Raw genomic sequence first — 14362 nt, forward strand, 5'->3', positions numbered from 1 at the left:
ATTGTTTCACGTCCTGCTGCTGTACATCAGAAAAAATGACATCGTAGAAAGTCATGACCCTTTACTACTCGTGATAAAGGACCTAATTTTTTCAAAGTGAGAAATATGTTTTATATTTAAATTATTTTATTTACATATTTGTTTACAGCACATTATTCATTCCTGTAACACTAACAGATTTTTATTTTTAAAACTCAACCTACAGCTTGCAGCAGCACCAGCTTCTTGTCATCATTCTGTTCACAAATGTCAAACAAATGGAAAGACCTTCAGGTTAACATCTAGGTGTTCTGCTTCCTTGATCCTGCAAAACATCCACAAGACACTTAGCCACCACTACCAAAAGGAAAGATCCGAGAATTGCTAGGATTTTTTTCTCAATAACCTTGCATGAAAGGCAATTGCCTTTCATTGCAAATATAAATTCTGTACAATAGAGTTCTGTATCTAACATGCTGCTGTTTTTACTTAGATTGTCTGACACAGAAAGTATTAGAAATAGCATTTGTTTACCCATAGCAATCATTGAAATTATTAGAGCATCAACACAAACACAACCAAGACAAACCACCTGCTTAAAGCTCGAATAGAAGATTTTTGTGTGCTGCTTATCAACTTGCTCAGGTCAGCTGGACTACATGAAAACAAGAAAAAATGAACCTCCTTTAGCATTAGCAGAGATAAGCAGCGAAAAAGAAATATATCCTGTTTGCTGTGGAACGCTTCATTCCCCGAGTTGCGTTCGGTGTTGCGTTAGAATTGCAAGGTGCGATACGAGAAGCGGCCGGAGGGGGCGCTGCAGCAGGAGCGCGACCACCTTGCTGCTTGCAAAATGGCGGCGGCGGAAATAGGTGGCATTGCTCACGGGAGCGCCATTTTTCCGTACGGAACACGTCTGCCAGGTGCCGCCATTTTGTTGTACGGACAGCTCCTGCGTGCAATCTCTGCGCTAAAAGAAGAAATCTGTGAAGAATTCCTGCGGTACCGCGGACTGTGCGAAGGGAAAGGCTGTCGGTGCTGCCGAGATGCCTGAGGACATCTAAGGACCCGGGCAGACCCCGGCTGCTGCCGCGCGGTCTGTCGGCGTTTGAGAGAAAGCAGGCAGCGAAGGAAGAGTTGGCGCTGGTGCTATGAGCATTAGTGAATCACCGGTTGTGATTTCTGGGTTTGCGTTTGCAACACCCGGTCCGGAACCCGAACCGTGTTCCCGTTCGTTCGGTCCCTGTTCTCCTGCAAGCTCCGTCTGCTCCCGGCTCGTCCCCGCCGGTCTCTTCGAACTTGCTAAAGGCAAAGCTGTGTTTGTTGCGTTTAAAAATTGCCGCGGAGCCGCTGAGCCCGCCCCGCTGGCACTGGGCACCGTCCCACCAGCACCGGGCTGTGCTGTGTCCTTATTTCCGCTGTTTGCGCTGGCTGCGCACTTGGCGTAGCCAATGTGACTGTGCAGCTCCCGGCTGCGCTATTTTCTTACTTCCGCTGTTTGCGGTGGCTGCGCACTTCGCGTAGCTTGATGTGTCTCTGCAGCTCCTGGCTGCGCTGTTTCCTTATTTCCGCTGTTTGCGCTGGCTGCGCACTTTGCGTAGCTTCACGTGTCTCTAGCTCCTGGCTGCGCTGTTTCCTTATTTGCGCTGGCTGCGCACTTGGCGTAGTTGATGTGTCTGTGCAGCTCCTGGCTGCGCTGTTTCCTTATTTCCGCTGTTTGCGCTGGCTGCGCACTTTGCGTAGCTTCACGTGTCTCTAGCTCCTGGCTGCGTTGTTTCCTTGTTTGCGCTGGCTGCGCACCTTGCGTAGCCGATGTGCCCGTGCAGCTCCTGGCTGCGCAGGTTGCGTACCTTGCGGCTTTCTGCGGTCTCAGCTGGGGTCGCCGCAGGGCGGTGCGCCCGCTCTCGGCCGGTCCCTGTCTATGGGGAGCGCTTCCGCAGGGTCAAAACGTCCCCTGTCCCCAGCTTTTGAGAGGCTAGCCCCCATCCTGGTTCCTTCACAGCTTACCCGACCCTCCGGGTCTGCAGTTCTTGGGTCTGGTCTATGCTGCGACCTTGGAATCGGCTCCTTCCACCTGGGTCTCCGAGTTGCAAACACCGGGATGTTCATCTGAGGAGGAGTTTTCCTGAGTTCTGGTTTTCCTCAAGCGTTCCTGGCACAGTTTCTCATTAGTGAGCTGCCACTTTTACACAGAGGCAGCAGTTATGGGTTTCTCGAGTCGGAGTTGAAGGCGCTGGGGACGGTATTTAACATTCAGACTCAGGTGTTCATTTCTTACCTGAAGTACAGTCTCACCGCTGTGAGCTCGGCAGCTTTTTCATTAGCAAGGCACAGAATGGCTAACTAACTCTTGTTACAAGGTCTGCTAAAACTGAACTATCCAATTAAGAAAAGACACCTAGAGTATTTTCCCTTTTAACCCAGTAACTGATCCCCCAAAACCTGCAATGTGGACTTTTCTGTCCAGTCGCGAAACATCACCCAAACCCATGAAGAAGAAGGTAAAGAAGAACAACCTGCCTCTGCTCTAAAACCTCCACCTTGCTTCATATTTATTTCTATATTGTAAAATCCCAAACTCTTAAGTTTTCCACCCTGTGGTACTATGCACTTTTAACCAACTACACACCTGTAATCCCAGTGCTATTAATCAATTTTAAAAGCCTGTTCCACAACCTCAGGTCAAATGCAATGTTCTCTTGTGGGTCTGTACCTTTAAGCACAGAAAGTTTAACGTTCTCAGCATCCAGGATTCCAACAGACAAATTCTGTGTGTATATATATAACTATATACTTTTGGATTTTTTTGGTTTATTTGCCACAAAATTTGGAAATTGGACAACCATCTAGTACATTGTGTGTCCTGTTGCCACACAGTTTTTCACATTCTGGGTTACTGCATGGTATTCTCAAAATAGCCTATGTAGAAATTACTTAGAAAATATTAATGTATTAGTAGACGTTATTTCTTATAATAGTTTAACACTGGCAAAAGGAAGATAAATGAATCAAAATGTAGTGATTACAATTCCTACTTTCTTTGCTTCTGAAATCTGGACAGAGTGCTACTGACCCAACCATCACCAGCCTGTAGAAGGACTGGATGATAATGAGTTAGTCAAACCAAAAGGATGACTTGCTATCCTGGGTTAATTAAGTGCAAGTCCCTAATGAAACAGTGCCTTTGGCACATCTGTTTTAACATCATCCCAAAAGGTGATGCTGATCTTTATGTCAAACCATTAAGATGTGTGTAAAACACATTCACTTTGTGTTCACAAGTACAGTGTGTACCCCTGGTGAGCAATAGATGAGTCAGGTGTGCTTCATGTCTTTGATTTTCATTTTGTTTACCTTTGTTCATCTTGTATCTGCTATACAGTTCCAATTTTTCAGAGCCGGTTGTCTAATTCAATATTTTTATAGTGGTTAGTACAATAGGCTGTTTATCTTTGGCGAGCTTCAACATAAATTTTCAAACAAAGAACTAAAATAGGTAATTGACTGTGACACTTACTAGAACAACATCCAGCTCTTTGCAAATCATGTTTTCAAAGATAGAATCCGGATTGTTGGATTGTCTCATTCAAAATAACATCCTAATTCCTTACTGAATTCTGAATCAGAGAACTATGGGCATCCATGTCAAACAGCTGGGAAACATTTATTGTTTCTGCAGTGAAATGTGAAATTGTGTCAGGTCTCCTTATTTTGGAATTATGAAAGTGAGTTTTCAAATAAAATTTTAGTTTCTTTGCATTTGCTTTTAAAAAAAAAAAGTTGGTTTTTTTTTTTCAAGAGAAACTCAAAGCTTCCAATTCTGGAATTAAAGCTTCCAGTGTTTCAGTGGGATGCAGAGCCATATTTGAACTGGATGGAATTACGTTTTTTGCTCTAATGACAGCTTGTTCTTGTGCAGGAAAGCTATTTCTGTTCAGTAAGAAACATACTGAAATGTGGTGGGTTCTGTTTCTGTTTGTGTATTTACATTCATTAACGCAGGAATAGTTGGGTTTTGTATTTTTTTTTTCATGTTTTTTTTTTCATGTTCAGCAGTTGTACATCTGCTTATTGAATACTTACGGTTTTGACCAGTTTTAAAAGATGTTCACACTGCAGAGAAATCTTCACCTTTGACTGTCAGTTATGGGATAATACGAGTGAGGAATGGAGAAATAATTACTATGAAGAATTAATTTTGTTAGGGTTTGCTATTTTCCCTGAAAATGAGAAGAAAAGCATTTAAAACTCCTAAATGAAAAACCATATTGAGTTGGCAGAATGCTTTCAGGTAACTAACTTTGTACTGGTTTTATTATTTTCAGTTTTAAATTATAAAATTTAGCAGAAACACCCCTTGATTTTGATCATCAAGGTCAAGTGATGAGACCTTGGCCCTTTTACTCAGATGTTAAAATGATTTACAGAAAATGATACTGAGCTATGGAGTTGATACCAAGAAAGGATTAGAGGGTTTTTTCCTGCCCTAATGTGCTGCACCTCAGCGTATTAAATCTAAGTTGCTTTCAGTTGCCAGTGTTCTGGGAAGGTCTCTATGGGCAGTCCTGTTCCTGCTGAAGCAAATTGTAATGCAAATGCCTTTAAGAATTCTGTAAGAGGATACTGTGCCTTGATTAACCTCTCTTGTTTATTTCTATCTTTATTGGTGAATTGAAGATGTTATCCATTTTAAAAATAAAGCCAGTATTGATCAAATAGTTAAAGGGTCTCTTAATACTTTGTAACACTAATAAGTTATTTTGGCTTTTTTTGTCCCACTCTCAGAACAAAAGCCTCAAAAACAAGCTCTTGTCAGGAAACAAGCTTTGTGGTATGCACACAGAAGAGGTAAGGAAGATTCTTCTCTGTTCTAAATCTATGTACCCAAAAAATTTGCATCCAAGTATTTTGTACTGAGGTTCTGGTGTATCATATATATATACACAAGAATATATATGAGTACAGAATATATATTATGCTTATATGGTGAGTGTTCCTGAAGTGCTGTCATCTAAACTTTTGTGACTTCACAAGAAGCAGCTCAAATGTATTAGAAAGCAAGTTGCAAACTCAAGTTTTAGACTAATAAAATAATCTAGGTGTGCCTATGATATAACTCTGTAGATATATGCATCTAGAACATATATAAAACTGATTTCATTTACATGAACTCCATGTCTACACTAAGCCAGGAATTGCCAAAGGCCTGTTTTGAAATTAACATTGAGACAGGAACAACCTATTACTACTGATTGTTTCCTTATTTAAAGGGGAAAAAGATCCTATTTTTGGCAAATTCCTCAATGTAGAAGTACCAGTACTCATATAAGCATTCCCTTTATTTTTCTTTTAGTTTTAAAAAAAGTTATTACATGTGAATCTGATTTACTCACATTACTTTAGTCTGGGTTTTTTGCATATATAATTTCTCACCTTGCCAGAAAGAAACCAAAGCATATAAAATTTCCTCTGTACTAAAATTTTACTAATGATGATTGAAAGCATTTTCTTCATTAGAGTCTCTCCCTGTAATTAATAACAGCTCATGTCCAAAATGTGTAAGCCCAGCTGCTGTTCTTTACAGTACTAACTCAGGTATGTGCTTTAGTTGTGTGCCATTTTGCATTTTCCTCAGTACTTTTGGTTGATTTGACTTGTGAACTGGAAAAGTAATCGAAAATTATTTGGAGGGGGGCATTCTACATTTTAAATCTGATCTAGATTCTGCTGTTCTCAGAATTCACAATTTTTTTTTTATATTTAAAATTTAAAAAACACAAAAGCTGATTTGATTATCTTCATTTTCAGTCAAAAAAGATCCAAGCCCAGCTGAAAGAGCTTCGTTATGGGAAAAAGGATTTGATTTTTAAGGTAAGTTTTATTTCACTATAGTTAGCTAAAGTATTAGCATTTATACAGCATTGTAGTGAAGTAGGAATATGATAGCTGCCTTTATTATTGCAGTTCTCAGGAATAAGTTTGTTCTGAAAAGAGCTCAAAGCATCAAGACAGACTTAATACCATAATGCATTTTCAGAAATATAATATACTTATATCTATATTTTTGTGCTTGCAAAAAGCAAAATTCTAGGTTACTGCTGATGAATAAAACCTGTTGCCCTATTCCATACATTCTGTAACATCTTTCATCTTTTTAACTGAATGATATAATATTTTACAGCTGCTTCTTGTTTTTCCTTTAATTAGTACTCTTCCATGGCAAAGTCAACTATTGTTAACATTTAAAGTAAATCTCTGTGTTCATGATAAGCTTGAGCAATGTAGTGTTCCTTAGGTCTGAAGATTTAAGAAAAAAGAAACATCTGCTGCTAAAACAAACCAAATCAATAGTCTGCTCTAGCTAGCACATTTTAAAAAATAATAAAAGTTTTTAAAATAAAGGAGGGCATGACAAAATGCTGAAGGGCATCTAGTCCTTGTTAGCACAGGGAGAAGATAATCCCTGTTAAAAGAAAGAGGAGAGAGATGTGGGTCATCTGACCGATGACTGTTAGTGGAGTAGTCCTTTTATATATTCCCAGCACAAAGGATGGACATTAAGTAGTCATCTTCCAAGTTACTAGACCTAGAATTACTTACAAGTCATTCATGTCAATATGAGTTCCAGATTGTCTTCTGGAAGCATTTAACTCTCTCTGCTGTTTCTCTATTGTATATACAGTGCTGTGAATATGTAAATACAGAGAATAAATATAGTGGGCCATTAAAAAGACAGTGTGATTTCTGTGCTTTTTTTTTTTTTTTTTTTTTTCTCCCTGGATTTTGGTTTTGTTTTTTTTTTTTTTAGTGCATAGGTTTATTCCAAGATTCTTCAGGGACATTTATTTCTGGTCTCCATAGGACCAAAACCAGGGAAACAGATTTAGAGACAAAAATTAGGTATATTATAGATCTAGGCATTTAACTTTTAATGGTAGTATTAAAAAAAGTAACACATCTTTCTTCAAATTCAGTATCATGGAGAACTTGAGGGAGGTTAAGATCAAAAATTCTAATCTTGCCTTGCTGTGAAAGTTTGTTTTCTTTGGCTGAAGCAGTGGGATTGCTCAGCACTATTATCTTCCTGCTGTTTTCATTATGCTAATACACAGTGATCCCAAAAAAGGATCTGAGTTATGGTAGGGTGTTTACTAATGCTTAGCAAGGGAACTCCTGCCAAGTACTGCCCACCTGAAAAAAGCTTACAGAAGATGAAAAAGAAAACGGGCACATAAACAAGTGAACATGGCAGAAAGGCTGTCCAGCAAGCCACTGACATACGTGCAGTGAAATCCACCCTCTCCTAAGACTGCTTCAGTGAACTGTGGCAGTGTAGGAGTTAAGGCACACGTGGGGAACTGCAAAGGCAGGAAATGTGTCTCGTGTGAATAGGAATGGTTTCATCTGACTGAATATGGCATTCTCCATTATAGTCTCCGTGTCAAATTCTTGGAGGGTTATCTTCTGAAGACTATGTCTACATTTGACCACATGAATTACACCTTAAAGTCTTTGATTTTTTTTGAATATACATGGTTCTTTATAGGACAATACCCTTTTCCTGACCCAGAGATAGGGCAACTGAGAGGTGTTTAAAAACTTTTATTCCATTTTCGGTCTCATGAGAAGGGTGACACAACACAGATGTTTATAATACACACCATCACAATCAGAAGCCAGATATTTCCTAGTTAAAATATACTATAAGTGTTTCTTGGCCTAGCTTTTTGCCATGCCATGTTGTAGATGCCTTAAATCTAATCATCTGAAATTACCCTTCATGGGTCCCACTACAATACATCTTTCATAGTTTTCTGTTTGTCCAAAGTAGCTAGTCTTATTTGCAAGGCCATCTTTTGAAACTTGTTTCTATTTCTCTCTCAACAATATCTGTCCTATTCCATGGCATTTCTAAATGAGTAAGTCTTGTCTCAAAGTTTACATATGGATGCATGCTGTGTGGACCTTCTGTCAGGCCCTGAGAACTTTCTACAAATCCATTTTCCACTGTTCTTGATTATGAATGAACACTAGAGCCACCAGCTGAGATGTAGGTAATGGTAGTGTGGGTTCTCCTCTGAGTGCTTTTATTGCAAAATAAGGATAGTTACTTGCCTTCTAGGTAAGCTATGATCTTATGTAATTTAAAAAATTCTAAGAACTTTAGATGGAGAATGTTGATGAATTGTGAATTCCAAAGCCCCACACACTAAGAACTATGTATTATATATTTATATGTAAATAATTGAAACATCTCTCGACAGTGTGCAATTCTGTATGAAACTGAACGCCTGCTTTGCTAATATTGCTATATCCTTTATATGTAACCAGAAATATTTTTTGCAGGTTTATTCATAAATACTTTTCCTGTCCAAGAAAATTTGATTTGTGAAGCAGAGGGAGCAGCAACCTTATGCTGTTCTCCTAAATCATATGAGATGGGGGGATGGTAGGTTCAGTGTGCTTGTTCATGTGTGTTTCACGTCTGAAGACACACACACTAAGCAGAGTAGAAGCCATTTCGTATAGTCTGGAAAGTTTTTTAAGTATCTGCTTGTGCTGAGTGGAAGGTAAACCAATGGAGGGAATGAACCCCACACAAGTGCTATGTGAAAGATTTCAAGTCAGGGCTACAATTTAATAGGAAAATTACAATAATGGCAATAGTACAGAAACACTGGTTTAAACTGACAAAGTCAGAACACGACCTGATACCCTGTTGGTCAGCGTGGTGGTAGCAGTCCAAATGGTGGTAGCAGTCCTATTGGATGTGGTCTTGTCAAAGCAGTGAGCCTATGGGAAGGTCTGGTCCTTCTCTGAGGTCCAGTGGTGGTGGTGGAGAGTTCTTGTGGTTCTTGGGGGTGCAGCAGTACATCTGTCCCAAACCCCAGGTTATGTAGAGGCAGTACCTCCCCTAGGGTGGGGGAATTTCACAGTGGGCTGATGTGATTCTGTGAGTCATGCTGGGGAGTCCTTGATGTCCCATTAGCAGAGATGACCGACCCCTCAGGGTGGCTGCTGTTTCCCCAGAAGGAGTTACCATGCTTGAGTCATGGCAAAGATAGAGAAACAGTGCTCCACCCACCTTAACAGTTCATCAGAAGGTAATGTAGGTGGTGGTAGAATATAAACCTCAGTTGCACCCCATGTTGTAACCCAGGACACTGATCAGAGAGAGGCTGCTAGGTTTGGGCAAGAACAGGTGATATTTCATTTCTAATTGCTTTAATACTGGAAACAGAACAGATTTAATGTTAGCATTGCTGTTGTGGCTGGTTTATGAAGCTGTTACTCTTTCTGATAAATGAAATAGGTAGTCTTCCTGTTGGCACAGCATGAATGTTTGGGATAAAATCCTGGCTGCTAGCTACTTTCACGTTACTGGACTTTTACCTTTTCCCCTGCCACTCCCTTCCCATCCCACTAAATTTTATTTTCTGTGTGGCTTACTGAGGATTTCAGGGAAGTCTGCTCTCAATATAGATCTAAACACTGCAAGCTTCTTGGAGCACTTCACCAGAAGGATGTAAGCTGCGGGCTATTAGATTTCTAAAGGGCATCAAGGAAAGCTGCAGTTCGTGTCCATCAAAATAATTCTTTCTCTGAAGAAATAATTCTGCAGCTGTATGTGAAATAAATAGGGACGGATTGTTTGATTTTTATTTTGCATAATAGACATCAAGAAACTATTTCTTAAATTCTGGTACTTATTACTGTCAATGGCTCTGGTCTGAACTGGACCTCTGGGGATTAAGTGGGAGAGGAAGTTAAAATGGGAAAAAGGCAGCTTTTTCCTTAACATTCCAGTGAATTGGTAGATCATATCTCCTTTATCATATCTTACTTACACTTCTTATGTTTTCAAAGTATTTTACAATCTAGCTGATTAATGAGGGAGCATATGTGCGTATGTTTATATTTTTAAAACTCTCCCTATGTGATATAAAGCCATGGAACAGATGAGTAATGAGCATGACAAAAATTAATTTGTTCACCCAAGGCAATAGAGCTTGTCTGTATCTCTACTGAGGTCATAATTTGAGGTTCTGTGTCTTATTCAGATCTCAGTCTCTTAAAGCATTTAGCATGTCATCCTTAAAGAATTGACCCAAGTTGAAATTTGATTTGTATTACAATGTGAAAACCAAGAAATTATTAATAAAAATTGCCACTGAATATTCTTAATTTTATCACTGTATTTGTAAGTAGGTACTTACTAATTATGAATGACACTACTCTGAATTGCAATAATTTAAATTATCATCCTAAACCCCAACCCCTGATTCAGTGAAGTACTTCTAAGTTTAAGTGCTCTGCTAGATTGAGGTCTGCATTTATTTAAGACATTTCAGACCACTTATTTTTTAAATTGCTTCTCCTTCATTAACTGCCTTCCCATTATTAGGCTGTATTGCCCTGGAAGAAGTCTCATGTTTTACTAAAATAGGAAAGAATTGTAAATAGTTTGGTTTTTTGTTCATGAAATGCATACATGTATATATGATAGTAATAAGAAATGAGTAAAAATAAATCCAGCAATGATTTCCAATGTCAGTTTATACAAGTATCTTGTATTATTGACATTCCTCTTGTAAATGTAAAAGGTGACCATGCTTCAGTGGCATGGTTTGAGTATATCTTTGCTTTTTTCTAAAGCTTTTGCTGCAGATTCAGACATATTTGATGTACCACTTCATCTCTTTTCCTTTTTGTTCAAATTCGAAGATAAAGTATCTTGATAGGCAGTCCTAGAAAAAGAAGAAAAAGTTCAAATGTGAGTAGCAACTAACAGCACCTGGCCTAACAATGTATTAAATGTTTGTTCCATGGTAGAATTTAACTTAAAATAAGCAAGCAAATAGGATTGGCTATTATAACAAAAAATACAACTTAGTACCTTAGCAAACACTAGCTGACAGCAAGTCAGGTAACTGCTAATATGTATTCTGTAGATGGATTTACCGTGAGTGCCTGGTTTATAATTTGGCACCTTCTTCTGAGGAGCAAACCATGTGCAATGCAGTTGGGTACACAGACATGATCAGTTCCTGCTGAAACGTTGTGGTCAGGGTGGGTGTGCACTGAACAAAGATCTGCTCTGGGCCCTGGGGAGTCCCTGGGGAGTCCCTCAGGCTTCTCCACATGTTCAGAACCCCCAGGTGCCCAGTTAATAGTGTTAAACTAGAGGATGTCTGCCACGTCCAGTGCATGGCTGGAGTCAATGACATCAGGAGCAGCAAAGACAGAGGTGTGCAGATATGAATGGCAAGCAGAAGGCAGGCAGGAATTGTAGTGGGGATGACTGGGAGAGAGGAGCAATGGACAGGGAGGAGGGAGGGTAATGGAGAACCTTATTCCCAGCACTTGACAACCTCTGCTGCTGCTCCTTACAGTCGTTTTAGCTTGTTCCCATGATGATACTCTTGAATGCACATCTTTCTTTGAAGTGCAGCTTCACAAAATAACAGGATTGTAATTTACCTTCAGTACTCTTACACTCCTCACTAATGTTTCAAGTATTATGAGTGCTCAATGCCTCTAAAGAGCTAAGGACCATATCACTATTGCAAATTTAGTGTCAAGACTATTTTCCACATTCTTTGAAACACCTAGTTCTACACAAATTAGGTCATTATTTGACATGTGAAAATCATTTAAATAATTGCTGTGGTAGAGTCAAATACAAAACTATGTGAAATTATTTTTGCATCGTATTGACTGGATTTGGTAAATATCTGTACCATTCCTCCCTCTGAAGTAAAACTGATGCCATGTGTGTTTCCTTCTCTATTAGCAAAGTTAACTACGCACCACAGTAAACTGATTTCCTGGAATTTTAAATAATTTATTTCTCTAATGAAGGCAATGAGACTCCATATTACATACAGAGAAAGAGATGAAATAATGAAAGAAAAACAATGGAAGAAAAAAACAAGCAGAAAACCACCTGCTTTGGCAGAGAACTTGTGTAAACATTAGGATTGCTTTCTGGGCTTGTAATAATTGATTACATATTTTAAATTTGTGATAAATTTTTACAGAAGTACTTTGTGTACTGGCACATATTTGAAGATGCAAGTTTCAGGCTTTCTAATACAGTTTTATTTGTATACTTCTGGTGACTAGGCTTGATCCTAAGCCACCCCATTCCGCATATGTACATCCACTTCCCCCATGATTTGCCTCTGACTAAAACCACCTTTCAGGGAGCTCTAGGGAGTGATAAGGTCACCTCTGAGTCTCCTCTTCACCAGCCTAAACACCCCCTGATATTAAAATTATCAGCTGCAGAATTCAGCTAACTTTGCATATATGAAAAACTAGTCCATTTAACAGATTTTAAAGCATTCTTCATTATGTTCAAAGTACCATTAAACTCCTATTTTCCTTGCAGAAAGCTTTCAAAAAAAGAAAAAAAAAACGGGTCACTTTCCTATAATTTTATTTGTGCATTTATGTGTCTATCTCAGAAAGAATGCTCTTATCTTTGTGGCTACTTTTATATTGCCCTGTAATGGTAAATACAATTTCTGTAGTTCAGTCTTTGAAGGAGATGATAAGAGAAAACTGGGAACAGTTTCCTTTTTGGCTTGTTGTACCAACTTCCCTGAGAGAATACTGCAATTTCTCTTACTTTCAGACAGGATCTTTAGTCTGGGGTGTGTTTATTCATCCAGCGTGTTTTTTCGGCATCTGGATCTTGTGCAACCTGCCTTGGAAAGTTTACCAGAACTGTGTAGGAAAGACATAACTGAACTAAAAAAACTATTATAAAAATACCAGTTACAAATGCAATGCAAAGTAGTAGAGTTGTTATTTTTTTTTTCCAGAGATTTTGCAACACATTATTAGGGATAATAAGTTCTATAAGCTACAGGCTGACTTCATCATGCTGCATAACAACTGATAATGGGCTATTGAATGTCACTGCATGATTGATAAAAGTTACAGCATCCCATTGTGAGAAGCTTCACCCAGAGGGAGGAGCCAAGCATTCCTAACTGGATATAATTTGGGTTTTTGGGACACCAGACTCAGGCTTTTCCACTGGGTTTCCAGAAGGACTGCAGCCATTCCAATTTGGATGGCTACCAACACCCTGACCAAAAAGGGTATCAGGTTATATTCTGACTCTCTCAATGGTTTTGCTTTTGTATTATTGCAGGTATTTTGTTTACTTTTCTCACTTTTCCTAATAAATTGTATTTTTGATTTTGGAGTCTCTCATTGGTTTTGTTTTCAAACCAGAACAGTAGTCAATTCTAACCACCACTGCCTGTCTTCTGTCAACTACCAAGACTTTCAGATGCCTGTGTAATGCATGTATTGAAGGAAACCAGACACCCTCTAATTCATAGCTGTAGCTCTGGTTTTTCACTGATTTAAACTGTAACACTGATGGTGCTGAAATAAGAAGCTGTATGGTCCTCACCATCTTCCATCTGATTCTAATTCTGCACACTATCAGAGGTGCCATCCTCATGTTTGTCATATGTTATTTTGTGTAATTTCCTTTTTAGTGGCAATTGAAATTACTCAGCTTTTCAAATCTTGATTCTCTTTGAGAGTGTATTAATTTGTATAGCTGTACTGAAAAATAATTTATTAAGTAACAGTATAAAAATGTTAATGATGTCTGAAATGTCTTACATAGAGTCAATGTTCAGTCTTTCAGACATTTTCTGTGTCCATGTTTATTGTGAGTGAAATTGTATACCATATTAAGGAAAAAAATCCAAAAAGTTACTGAATTCTAGCAATTTCTTATATCAGTAATTTTTTTCTCTAGTAAATCAGTAATAATTCCACTTAAATGTTGCAAACTGATAAAATGGAAGGATTATTTCTGTAGTGAACTCTCTGATGCCAGACTAAAGGGACAAACTAATGGTCTGATATGTATGTTGTGACAGTGACTGGTGTTAGCTGTAAGGAATGTGATGCAGTCTAAATTATGGACAGCAATTCACAAGAGACTTTCCCACGTCTAAGTAACACAGTTGACTTCCACTTTGAAGGAAGTTTGGTTTTGACTAATGAAACTGTGACTCTGGTGATAAATCTGAAGATAAATGCCTAATCCTGTTTTAAAATGCAACTACTCAGTTCTTTACATGAGTTGGGAACTGAAAATTCCAGGCTTTTGACATTTCATCTGGCAGTACAGACTATGCCTACTGCTAATGAACATCACATTAGCTGTCTGCTGAGGACTGCAGGCTTGCCTAAGCCCACCACCTCATCTATGACATGTTCTGGAAGGACTGTCATTACCCCAGCAGAAAACAAGTTAACCTTATAGGATTTACACTAAACAGCATTTACATAGTGTGGCTATCAATTAAGCTATGCTACAATCAGCAGCGTGCGGGAGATCTTGAAA

General features: G+C 38.8%; 1 protein-coding gene across 3 annotated transcripts in view; it reads left to right on the plus strand.

The window, feature by feature from the left end:
• The window catches only part of LUZP2 (leucine zipper protein 2), a 117644-nt gene that overhangs the window by 70802 nt on the left and 32480 nt on the right, over positions 1 to 14362 (plus strand). For all 3 annotated transcript variants that reach the window (XR_014955500.1, XM_085579892.1, XM_077784368.2), the window contains exons 6-7: positions 4765 to 4827; positions 5788 to 5850. Coding sequence is in view for 2 of the 3 variants with exons in the window: in XM_085579892.1 (XP_085436018.1) it covers positions 4765 to 4827; positions 5788 to 5850 (126 nt within the window). In the remaining variant the exon portion in view is untranslated. The remainder of the gene's footprint in view (positions 1 to 4764; positions 4828 to 5787; positions 5851 to 14362) is intronic.

This window comes from Lonchura striata, chromosome 5 (assembly GCF_050655825.1).
Source record: "Lonchura striata isolate lonStrDom1 chromosome 5, ASM5065582v1, whole genome shotgun sequence".
NCBI classification, from domain to species: Eukaryota; Metazoa; Chordata; class Aves; order Passeriformes; family Estrildidae; genus Lonchura; species Lonchura striata.